The sequence below is a fragment of the Hyposmocoma kahamanoa genome, unplaced genomic scaffold, assembly GCF_003589595.1.
Source record: "Hyposmocoma kahamanoa isolate Upper Pololo Valley unplaced genomic scaffold, ASM358959v1 62, whole genome shotgun sequence".
NCBI classification, from domain to species: domain Eukaryota; kingdom Metazoa; phylum Arthropoda; class Insecta; order Lepidoptera; family Cosmopterigidae; genus Hyposmocoma; species Hyposmocoma kahamanoa.
The window spans coordinates 2,681,891-2,695,099 of NW_020653850.1; the positions used below are offsets into that span (position 1 = coordinate 2,681,891).

The 13,209-nt window shown below is 38.6% G+C and overlaps 1 protein-coding gene across 2 annotated transcripts in view; it reads left to right on the forward strand.

Annotated features, from left to right (window-relative positions):
* Positions 1–13,209, forward strand: part of LOC113229432 (blood vessel epicardial substance-like) — a 96,373-nt gene that overhangs the window by 38,430 nt on the left and 44,734 nt on the right. For both annotated transcript variants that reach the window (XM_026463014.1, XM_026463015.1), the window contains exon 2: positions 5,841–5,998. In XM_026463014.1, the coding sequence (XP_026318799.1) occupies positions 5,841–5,998 (158 nt within the window). The remainder of the gene's footprint in view (positions 1–5,840; positions 5,999–13,209) is intronic.

The window sequence follows — 13,209 nt, forward strand, 5'->3', positions numbered from 1 at the left end:
AGTTTAAGGTGATCATGTGACTCTTGTTTCGATGTAATAAAATCAAGCGCAGTGACTGCAGAAACAATTTTAAGTAATGATTCTTTGTATTAATTTGAACAAAGATAGAGCATATAGGAAAATTCCTTTAAACCGGCTACTCTTTTTTTAAAAATGAGTGCGTCCATCTCACCTGATGGAAAGTGACGATGAGGTTGACGATGTAGTATGCACGCCTATATATATAATGCCTATTCACTCTCGCATTGAAAAGGTCCAAGTTATAGCGTTCGGGGAACAAGTCCGTGGGCAGGGAATCCCACTACCTAGCCGCTCGCCATATAAACGTGGAACCGAAACGCTTTGTGCGATTCCTGGGAATATCCACTCCACTTCTAGTCCCCCGATGATGGAAAGGGGTCGAACCGCGACCTAGCTATACCGTTGCCGACGCTCTCTCAACTGAGCTACGAAACGAACCAGCAAACCTTACGAATTTCTCTATGTGATTGTTGCAGATCTTTGTTTTTAACGGCCTTTTGCCGTAGCGCCATCTATGAGCAATTTATGCGCACTTTTAAATTTATGGGCACTGTCACAGTGCCCGTCACCTTGGGAAATGAAGTTGGCAAGTCCCATGGGCCTGTCACCAGCATCCTTACCCTGCAAAATCGGAATGCAATTATGCTTACATTACTGCTTGTGCTTCTAAATAAGTCAAGGTATGATTGATTCTATCAAGGGTCTTGAGAAGCTAACTTGATTGAAGTCCATCTTTTTCAGTGTACCAACGGATATCATCTTAAATCTGTATATTACCTGTAGGTATTGGAATGAGCTCAAGAACTAATTACCTTAACCCCAGAACACGTTTCAAGCGAGGTTACATAATTTCAAAGCTAACTATTTACGTGCTTGCTTCTGTAATTGCTAAATTTTATCTAGCCAGTCGCAAATTTATAATGTTAGTAGGAGTGGAGCTTCTTGTGTAAGTGTTCGCCCAGGGAAGTACTACCACCTTACCTATTTCTGCGTCCTGATTTTGATTCAAAGCAGAGTCGAACCGATCGGGTAGTTTCGAAATCAGATGGGTTCCCGAGCGAGAAGATGAATCTGATTCCTAATATGTCTTTATAATTTGAGTGTTAAATCAACTATTCTTCCGATTAGAAATGTCAAAAGTTTCCAATCGACCACTTGTGCAGCTTGATTTTAATTGCCTCTCCCAATCGAAAACTGCGTGTTTTCCGAGTTGCGGATGGGCTACCCGATCGGATCAATTCCAATTTGAATTAAAATCAGGGTCGTGAATTGAAATTATGCGCCTCGACTCGGGAAAGACGCAGTTTCCGGTCGGAAAAGGGAATCAAAATCAAGCTGCAGGTGCTAGTAAAATTACACTTTAGGGTGACGTGCGCAATAAATATAAATAAATGTTAGATACGTTGCTCTGATCCCAAAGTAAATAACTAAAGCACTTGCGTTATGGTAATCGGAAACAACAACGGTACCACAAACACCCACACCGGAAACAATGTAGAAAAGTTGGTTTTCTTCACTGATACGGCCGGGGATCGAATCCGGGAGCTCGGAGATGGCGACACCGTGAACTTCTCACCGTGACCGGTGAGAAGGCCAGTGGCAGTGCCTCTCAGATCTTTGCGATTCAAAACTCTCGAGTGGCACTGCGTCCATTGCAGGGACAGGCGTGTGGCTCATCACCACGCGCACTACTTGTTCGGGCCGTTATGATGATATCATAAAAAACATATATTTGCTTACTTTATATGAAAGTACATGCTCCTAACGATTTTTTTTCCACCCTGCAATGTAATCATCGTAAAGTTAAAGTTGCAGATAATGTTAAAAGTTACTCCGTTCTGAATTTCGCCGACCACAACACAACTTAATTGATGCATATTTTAAACCACAGCGTGGTCCGTTGAATAATGTATTACAAACACTCGCTTATGCCAAGAATAACCGTTTGGTCGCACTGTTTGTTTATTAAGCTAGGTTTAGTTGGGCTTATGTATAGTCAGTCAATAACAGTCTTTGAATAGAAAGAGTTCGTCTAAGGGAAGTATTGGCACCATTTCTGCCGCCAAGCAATAACGTGAGCGTTACTGTGTTCTGGAATTAAACGATTATTGCTACACTACAAATAACCGAATGTAAACAAACCGTAATGAGGTATTTTATGAGGGATTACCAGATTATTTATTGTAAACTTATAATGGACCTTTTGAAAATAGTTCTAAATATATGATAACATTTTCAGGTATTTCGACCTACCTATTTGAAATAGTACTGAATATATAAGATGTTTAATAAAACATATCAACTTTCCTACGATAAACAACCTAAAATCCAGCCCTTTATAAAGATGGCAGCTAATAACATGCGACTAAATTATAGAGTACAGCAGTAATACGACATATGAAACTCGCTAATAAATATTTTATTTGACCGGTTAACGAAGTGACAGCTGAAGTTTGTTTTCCTTTAGTTAATTATCTATACCGTTTATGAGATTTGTGATGGACACAGTGGCAGTGCCCCTCAGATCTAATAAGCAAATTAAAGCTCTGATTTAAGACCAGGCGCACGCCTTGTTCGTTCCGTCACTAGGTATAATAAAAAGAAATAATCTCACGTGTTAAGCGATGACGTAATCTACGATTGGGTGCACGAAAGCAGCCTCCTAGTAGAACTAGCACGACAGGGCGCGACTTACACGAGAGCGATATAGAAGCCCGAGATATTGCTTTTCTCTATGCAAGACCAGTAGTGTCTCGCGCTGTTTGTCGCTCTCGCGCAAGCCTTGCCCTGTGGTGCTAGCCCCACTGGGCAACAATCACCGAGAATCACATGCCTATTGGCATATGTTTTCACAACGATGGTACACAAGTCTCATAGCTCTGGGCTGCAAAGCTATACTATCGACTTGCGATTTGTCGGTAGGCATGTTTGCTTACCACCAAGTGCACGACTAGTAGGGCTAGCACGACAGTACGTGACTTGCGCGAGAGCGACATAAAGTGCGAGATCTCTATGCAAATATAGCAGTATCTCGCGCTTTATCTCGCTGTCACGTAAGTCGCGCCCCGTTCGTGCTAGCCCTACATTCGTTTCGTCATTTAATAATAATATAAAAATATTTTTATTGAATATCATGGTGTCTTTGACTACTAAATTAATCCGTTTTTTGAGAAAATAGTCCTATTACTAGTTGGAACAAACAAAAGAAAAATTATTTCGATCCGACTGGATTCAAACCAGTGTCTGTTGACTCAACATGACTACCGCTCTGCTAGCTGAGCTACGATTCGAGCCAGCGGATCTTACGAATTTCTCTATATTCTTGTTGCAGATCTTTGTATTGTAAACCCGACCTCAGAAGTTCGTGGAATTACATCTATTTGCCTAGTTTTATTGAAATCGGTTACCGGAAAGTGCGCGAAAACGGATTCATCCCTTAGTTTGCCACCCTTAGAGGTGGAATATTTTCTTCAAATTTAAATGGGACCAATAATGATGTACCCTCTTTCCAACAAAAAGAGAATCATCAAAATCGGTTCACAAATTATCGCGTAACTACTTACAAAAAAATACAATCGAATTGACAACCTCGTCCTTTTTTTGAAGTCGGTTTATAATAATAATATAAAAGTATTTTTTAAATTGTTTTGATGACGGTTGTGTGGGTTGCCCTAAGATACCCGAGTCCCTAACTAACTGTTTACTTCTGAGTAGATAGCGACGCGTGAAGAGAAGTGTTAATCATACCTTAAACTTGTGAATAGTAAAATTAATTTTGATGTGACTTCCTGATTGCATCTCATCATTTAAGAAACTTTTTAAACCAATTTGATTTGTAATGTATAAGCTGCAGTTCCTTTTACACTTTCTGATGAATGGCATCGACTGAGCCTGATGTACAAAACATATTCAGAAGTTTCTACCAAAAAACTGTCTTCGCAAGTAACAAGTGCCAAAACAAGTGATGAAATCAAGTTCTCTTGCTCAGTCGACAACCTTGTATTCATCGAGCGATACGTTATTAACATTTTAATATTCTTATGAGATGCAAATTATTTCATTAGCTAGTTATTGTTTGCAAAATTTGTTTTTAACTTGTCGAACGTGGGAGTTATCTTAATGGAATAAAATTACTCGACATAAACTAAGTATATACCTGCAAAGGTCTTGTTACTAGTTGGAACCGTCTGTCTGAATCAGAAGTTGAACGATTGCAATGGTTCTTTGATGTTCTTTGATCTAGCACCAATGGACTATCAAAGCGAATTAGATACGTTCCTATGGGAAAGAAATTTAGTATTAGCGTCGTCTGTATCAATCTCGTCATTGAATACATGACTGGTTGTTGATTTAACAGAAATATTTACTATACTCCGTCCAATCATTTATTTCACTTTTGTCATAGGCTTGCCTCCGAGTTCCGTGATTATTGGCAAACAATAAATGTAATACTTCCTGGACTATTTTATATGTTTTTCGTATCGTATGATTTTTCAATTTGAATATTTTGAATGTAGGTTTTAAACTTAGGAAATGAAAATCTTAATTTATGCTCCGGAATCTTGTCTAAAAGCGTATACATTTCCCTATAAAAGAATCGTTTGCTTTATTCAAGCCGATTCCGATTTAATAGGTATGATGATTCCCTTATGAAGTTAGGTGTCGCGTCCAGCCTTCACTCTGTAGGGCTAGCACGATAAGGTGCGACTTACACGAGAGCGACTTACTACGATATAACGCTAATTCTACTGATGACCAGCGGACTGACTGGCCACAAAAACTCACTAAAGTGACAGGAATTCAAAATTAGATTGACTTTCTTTTGGACAAAAGATGATGAGGCAAGTCTTGGCTAAACATCTGACGACGGAAGATGACTCTTCCTGACCTGCAACTTGTACAATATCGTCGCTGACTTATTTGTTGATCTATTGATGATCTAATAATTTTTTAACACACTATTTTCACCTACCGTTTGATCAGCACAAGCACTTATTTCTGATTAGTGCATACGTCACGTTGACCGCGAGACATACTTTAAAATAGACATATATTACTTATTTGTCAACTAATTGAAATGAAACAGACATTAAATGTCAATCCAAGCTTATCTTACCCCTGGATGTTGGCATCTGGATGGAGGAATGTTTCGCTCACAGCGACGAATAATTCAAACCGTTGTCAGCAGACCGCAAGAGCAACGTGTTTTTTATTTATGTAATTTCCATTTAAATATATTATTTTAACACTTACCTGTTATTATAATTTATTCACTCGCTCGTTAACATTGGTCCTTCGATTAATCCGTACCGATAAACTATATCCAAATTGGTTAATCCATTCAATAGGGCTGGCACGACGGGACGCGACTTGCGTGAGAGCGACATAAAGTGCGATATACTGCTACAGTTGCATAGAGACCGTGCGCCTTATGTCGCTCACGCGCAAGTCGCGATCTGTCGTGCTAGCCCTACTGGACATAGCGGTGTACAAACGCACATACGAACAGTAAAAAAAAACTAACAACTGATGTTTTAGATTTAGTAGTGTGTCTTCAGTAGTTTTGACTTCCTTTAAAAGTATAGATTCAGTTTTATTACGATTTTATTATATGTATTTATGCAATTATATATGTTACTGTTTTATGGATTACCATATATTAACAATCATATAAATAGTATAACGTGGACCGAAAATAGATTCTTTAGGAACTTTTTATTTTTTTCAATTTTATTCGAAATTCAATCGTGATAAAATCATCCTTATAATTATTGTTATATCAGATTTTTCTTCGATTAACCGGCAACCCATTTTTTCAGGTGTACATAGCACTGTTCAAGCCTCTACGTGTCTCAAGGCGGCAGTTCCGTCGCGTGTTAATGTGCATGCGCAACGTGCGCCATCTCAAGTGCCATGAGCTCTACGCGCACGAAAAGGTCACCAAGGTCGACAGCCTATCCCTTGTGCTGTCTGGCAAGTGAGTATCCAAACATTCCAGGCTTTAGTCTATGTTAGGGAGTCTTTAAGACAAAGAGATTTTCATACAATATCTATCCAAAGTACAAAGCACAGTCGTAGTGCCACAGTCACAGTTGTGACACGCGCGCACCATTTTTGCAAGCAGTTTCCATATTATACTAAAAATAATCTAGGATGATCCTTCTGACAGATCTTAAAAATCTACACAATATTATAACCTTGAAACTACGTGCACTAGTTTACGTATTTCATAAACAACTTTTATAATTTTCGCTTTTAAAGAATCACCTTTGTTGAAGTAAATACTTTAAAAGTCCAAATCAATGTTAATCTGTGAGAAATGGGCGGAAAAACATTTTTCCGCTTTCGGGATCCCAGTTTACATATAGTGAAATACGTAAACGTAAACGTACGCTTGCACAGTTGCCCTACTAGTTTTTTTTGTATGATTCTAAGTGCTGGGACAAGTCGTGTGCCTGATGGTAAGCGACACGCCTGTCCATAGCAGCTGCAGTGCCACTCTGAGCTTTTCAACGGCAAAGATCTGTGGGACACTGCCACTGCGTTCGTCCCTGAGAGTTATCAATGTGTAAATCAATGTGTAATGTGTAATCAAGTAGTTAAATTAACAACTTTTGTGTCCTTACTTCGGGTGGTTTGCGTTAATATTTATTTTTTAAGGATTACCAACAAAAATTTTACACTTTAACATACACAAAACAATAAATACTTAATAATTTTTAATCTTAATTAATTATTAATCTCTGCGTCGCGAGCCATGGACATACGACATAGACATACACATATTGCACCCAAACTCACGAGAGAAATAAATGTAGGCCATACAAATATGTCTTCCGGCCCGAGAATCAAACCCGGGACCTCTGCGGGACCAGCATGGTAACCGTTCGGTCACAGAAGCAGTTGTATCAACAGCTTCATTGCCGCAGGGCACTTGATTATATAAACTAGACAGGCGAGGGACTGGGGAATGCTCTCCGACATTGGTTTTACCACAGACAGGTTCTACTGACACGGGCATGGGATAAGGGGCGCGGCTGGCGAGGTGAACGTAGGGATGCTTGCAAACGAAATTTTGCGGCTATTATGCGAAAAAGTGTGGCTTCTTTGATGCGTAGAATTTGTGGCAGCGGTAACGGCCTCCTTATTGAAATCAGGGTCCAGGATTCGTTTTATGAGCACTAGATTCGAATGCATATCAGTGAGATAAAGAAGAGTAAATGTATGTAATACTAACCCTATTTTTAATTGCTCTGTTACCAACCCTTATGGCATATAAGCAGCACAAGCCGAGCGAGCGTGACGCGGCAGCGGCCGGCGAGTGCCAGAAACAAATTTGTTTGCGTTTCCAAACATGTTTTTAGGCCAAATTATAATTAGTGAAATTAGTATTAAAAATATAGTTTTTCGGAAATAATCATATCTACATGAAATGAAATTTAGATAAAATGACGTTATGTTAATGATGGTTTATATAACATAAGGTTGTTATTAAAAATGAGTGTTAATGTAAGTGATCGTTACAAAAAATTTAATTATGAACGTAAGTTTATATCAAACGTTCGTTATATGGAGTCATCGAGTATATGAAGTGAATTACTATATTTAATGAGTTTATAGGAAATAAAATTATGCCAATTGAGTGTGACGTAAATAATATATATACGATACTTTACACACCCGACTAATGCCATCTTAGTCAGTCGTGACCACGGTTTTGGATTTAGTTGAAAAGCGCGCGAAGAGGTTTGTAGGTGACTCGGATTTAACAGAGGCGAAGCTGCAGAGCCTTGAACGTTGTGTAAAGTTAACTCCTTATCGGTGTTCTACAGGATATGCCACATATATCACGAGGAGTGTGCGAGGGAATTGCATGATATATCCCGCCTTCCTCTTTCATCATCGGGGAACTAGATGTAACCTAGGGTTCCACATCAAGGTCGTGGGTATTCCAAGGTTCGCACGAAACGTTACCCTTTTTTTACGAGGGAAATCTTTATAAATCTTTATGTGGGGACTCTCCCTCCAGACTGGAGGGCCTACCCCACTAAAACCCCCCTGGGTTTACGTCTGGCCGGTTGAGTCGGCGCCGTGGGGTCGGTGAACATTCACCACGACGCCGCCCGGCCGCCCTAACTTGCGCCAGGGCTCCCGCGGCAACGGAAGGGCAGGTCGGAGGACAACCGACCCTGTGTCTATGGCTATGCCCAGAGACACAGCCACCATACCCTCCCTCTCGCCGTTAGCCTCCTCCACGATGTGTCGCAGCGACTCCAGGGCATCCAAGGTGGAGAGTCCAGCCCTGAACCCGTACTGCCGCTGCGACACATCGGGGCCTGTCCCCCTCAGGTGTTCGTTGATCCTGGAGGCGATAATTCGCTCCAGGATCTTCGCCACCTCGTCCATAGGGACGAGGGGTCTGAACCCGGAGGGGGACGAAGCGTTACCTTTCCACATTTATATGGCGCACAGCTATGAGACGGAATTCTCAGACTTATTGCCTGAACGCTATAGCTTGGGCCTTTTCAAGACGAGAGTGAATAGGCATTATTTAGGTGTGCACGCTCCATCGTCGACCTCATCGTCACTTTTCATCAGTGAAGATGAAGTCAAATGCCCGCTTATTCCATTATAAAAAAAAATTGAAATAATATTTAGAAAGAATATTTTAATACCACTAATAACGCACCTGATACTGGATCATCAAAAGGTGTGTCCTAGTCCGATATTATTTGGGATAACGATCACGAAACTCTCTGGTAACAATCTATATTTAGTAAATAACTATCCACAAACAGGTAAACATCTTTACGGATCTGAAGTGCTTCGTATATTTTTGTTATTTTCGAAAACATTTTCTATGATAGCTTTTCCTTTAGCATTTGCTTTGAGAAGTTTTTGTTACCTGTTCCAATCATGGATCTTACAAAACTGGTTCAATAAACAAGACATCGTTATATTGAAAAAGATCAGATTTTTTTCTTTTTAATAAAGGATTCTGTACAATCGCAGATAAAATCATTGTTATAAGTTTCCATTCTTACCGTTAACTCAAACTTCTGAGTTCATTAATTTTTTGTTTCACCTTCGAGCTCTTGGAAAAAAAGCTATGTAGTTAATTGAATATAATTGGCAAAATAAGGATATCAGGATGGTCCTTGTACGAGTTTTTACCTAATCGAAATTTGCCTACAATTTTTTGGATATGCCAGACCAATCGCACCAATCGCCTGGTCTCAAACAAGGGAATCCCCTGTACTATGAGTACCAGAGCAACGTAACTCACTTTGAAGCACTTCTCAGAACACCATGAATAGAAGCAATTAAGAAAAGTGCTTTTCCCAAAAATCCCACCGAGATCATACAAAAAAACTATAACAAATTGCCTAATCGAACGAAACAAATTATAAGACGTTTAATGAATTTCTGATCGAAAACTTCCTATCCCAACGGAATAGTTGAAAACAGCCTACTTTTACTCTCTTCCCTTCTAATTTGCTGTGCCCGGAAGGGTTCATGATGTGATTTGTTTTACTATGTAACATAATTGTGGAATGCAAATAAAGAATGTAGAATCGAACCCGGGTCCTCGTTGTTCTGTACCTACAGGTAGAAATATAATAGAAATTGTATGAAATTTAATTTTATTTAGTAAAAGAACAAACAGATTTTTTTGTCAGTTATATTTAAATGCGATTTTTTGAGAGACAAAGAATTATTATAAGGCGATCTCTTCGTCCCTCCATCGGTATTTGGACTCCACGTAGTCTCTCTTCACCGATTATGATTAGACGATTTCAAAAAAGTGGAATAGAAAAAGGAGTACACCAGCCGTAACCTTAGTGGCACCGCCCCGACTGTCAGTCAGATAAAAGTTTAACAATTACTCAAATATTTTGTATACCCGTAAAAATATACATAATTTCATTAAGAAAGAAGATATCCATAATATTAATCTTAGAACTACGTCCAAACTCATGGTACCACGATTTCGTTTAACTAAGGTAAACGACTCTTTTATGGGGAACTATATACGTTTTTACAATAAGATTCCAGAGATTATATTTAGATTATCATTTCCTAAGTTTATAACTTACATTAAAAGTATTTAATTGAAGAGTCATATTACAAAATTGAAGAGTATGTTTTAGATAAAGAAGATGGAAAGACAACGAAAGGTTAGATGTCACACAATTATGATTCAAAGTGTATTCCATAGCATTTAAGTTTAATTGAAAACAACAATCCCTAGGGTTTCTTGCTCGTTCTTCTCAGGGAGGTCAGCGCAATGAACGAGCAGTACCTTAAACAGTAGCTTAAAAAATGACGTTTTCAAGTGTAAAAATCTACTCTATGGCTTAGAATAATAACGCATAGAAACCTAGTCCGCACACGCTGAGTGAGGCAAATTAAAGCGCGCCAAAAGGGCCTACACGAGCGGGCGGGCCTTCAGTGCTCAGGGTCAACTTGCACCGCGAACAGATCAAGAATTTTAGCTAAAAATGACGAAATGTGCGGTAAATGAGTGTAAAAATACGTCAGACAAACATAAAATAGATACTACATTACATTCCACAAGGAAGTAACGCGTTTCAACTTGTATTTTTATATAAATATTCACTAAAACCGAAAATTAACCTACTACTAAAACTAGCCTGCATGAATTTGATTTTTGCCTCACTTGTGACAGTTCGTTTGATATGAAACTATCATTCTATGCTCTATGGAATAAATGATTAGTTGACTTTGACTGGCCCTAATCATTTACTGCGTCCAGCGATACCAGAAACATTATTATACTTGCCACGGCTTCATTAGTCCACAAAATCTGCGGATATTGTGGAGTATACATGTATATATCGGTGAAAACCAATACTACTGTGAGGGTCGAGCAGTAGGGGTCCCGCCACAATGTGAATTTTAATTCATTTATGATGAGAGTACCAACTCAACATCTGTCGACCTTCATGATGGAGGAGTTTTGGCTGAAGCGTTCCGAGGCCGGCTACCGGATACCCACCTTAAGTCGCACGTCTCAGACAATACGAATGAGCATGAGCTCGAGCGAACGGAGTCTTGCGGGTTTCTTTTCTCCAATAATATTGGGCTCAACGTCCTCCAGCTCCTGCTTCTCTTGGATCCTCCCGCTTACATTTTCCCGAAATTACATCACCCAATTTAAAAAATCTGTTGACTGGTAAAAATAAACTTAGTCGATTTTGGTAAGAGGAAAACTCGAATTAGTTTAATGAAGCTCTATGAGTAAGTCATTAGGTTATAATTTATAAACTTTGACCTTTGAAATGGAATACCGCTCCACGTTTTTAAGATAATGACGCAGTTACACTCATGTTGTCCTTATGACGAAAATAGAGTCAATGCCATGTTCATCTACGACACACTTTGGTAAAACAATATTGTCCGGGAAAGATTGGACGACAGGAAAGGAAATATTACTAGCAGTACAGCTCCTTGTGAAAGAGTTTGTCCTGGGAAGAACTGCCACCTTACCTATTTCTGCCGTCAAGTTTACTACCATGCTATTTATTTATGTTTTGTGAAAATACTCCACTTGTTATTTATTAATACACAGATCTAACAAAAAGAAAAAAAATTCGATCTGACAGGACACGAACCTGCGTCTGTATGCCAAACTTGAGCGACATATTTAAACACATATACAGGTTTTTTTTTCTTCGCTCCCGCCGCCCGGGCGCTCGAGGCGCGTGGACACACTCCACACTGACGCCGTTTCGCACAAATCATGAAAAAAGAAAAACAGTGAACTTAATTATTGATTGTAATGTAGTCGGCTTCATTTCATTTATAATTTTTGTGTAAGGTACATAAAAAAAATTTATCATGCATACCTAAAGTTAAAGCAAAAATGTATAATGCTTAAATAATATTATTTTTTATACACAATTTTGTGCGATACTTAATAGATTTAGATTTAGATTTATTTTATTATCTTGTAAACTTTACATTATTATATACAATATATTGTATTACAACAATCGTTACAAATAGTCATAAATGTTACATTCCAAAAAATTACAAATATCGAGTACAAATTTTGTACTACGTAATTTTAACATAGTCAATGTAGTTATGTGAAATAATGTAGGAACATATTAAATAATATAATAATAATTATGTCAATATAATGATTGTATGTATAAAGTTTATGTAATTAATTCATTTCTGTAAAATAATATCTATACCTAATAATCTATAAATTACAACATATGTATATTACAAGACCATGTCCCTATATTCTTTAGTGGAATAATACGCATTATCCAACAAAAAGTCTTTCAGTCGACGATCAAATGTTTCATCATTAGGCTTATTTTTTAAGTCAACGGGTAGGTGCTCATAATAAGCCGGGCCGATTACGCGCGGATTTTTTTCAGTGAGTGCTAACCGTCGCGGTACGACTCTCAGTCGTCCTGTGGAGCGGGTGTTATAACGGCTTTCATGCCTTTCAAAGTTGTGTAAGTTTTTTCGTATGAATGTGATTATTCCATATAAATACAACGAATACATGGTCATTATCCTGTGTCTCACAAATAAGTCCCTACTCGGAAGAGTCTCTTACTCTTCGTGTTACTCCGGCAAGTATCCTCATTGCTCGTTTCTGAATAATGAATACCCTGTCAGAATCAGTGGAGTCACCCCATAGAATGATACCATACGACATTATGGAGTGGAAATATGCAAAATATGTTTGTCGTAGTATGGAATCTGTAACGACAGGTTTTAATTTTTTTAGTGCATAAGTCGCACTACTTAGTCTACCACACATAGAATTTATATGACGCTTCCACGTTAAATTTTCATCCAGAATGAATATTTTAAGTATGTAATATGAATAAACTGTAAGGGCGCGTTCCCATTATGTCGTAACGTTTTATTTATCGTCTAGCCTGTTCCCATATCACGGCTATCTGTCGTAACTGTGTCATGGACGTTTATTTTATCTTTGAACAACCTGTCGTGTCTAGCTGTTCCCACTAGATTGTGACGATAATTTATCGGTTCACGGCAGCCGCATTGTCGTTTGCACGACAGAATCGTTGGAAGCTGCGATTATCTGTTGTCACATTTTTATCGTGACCTTTTATTTATCGTAGGACGAGTGTCGTTCTAGCTCGTCCCATTGTCATAACAGTCTGTCGTCGTAAC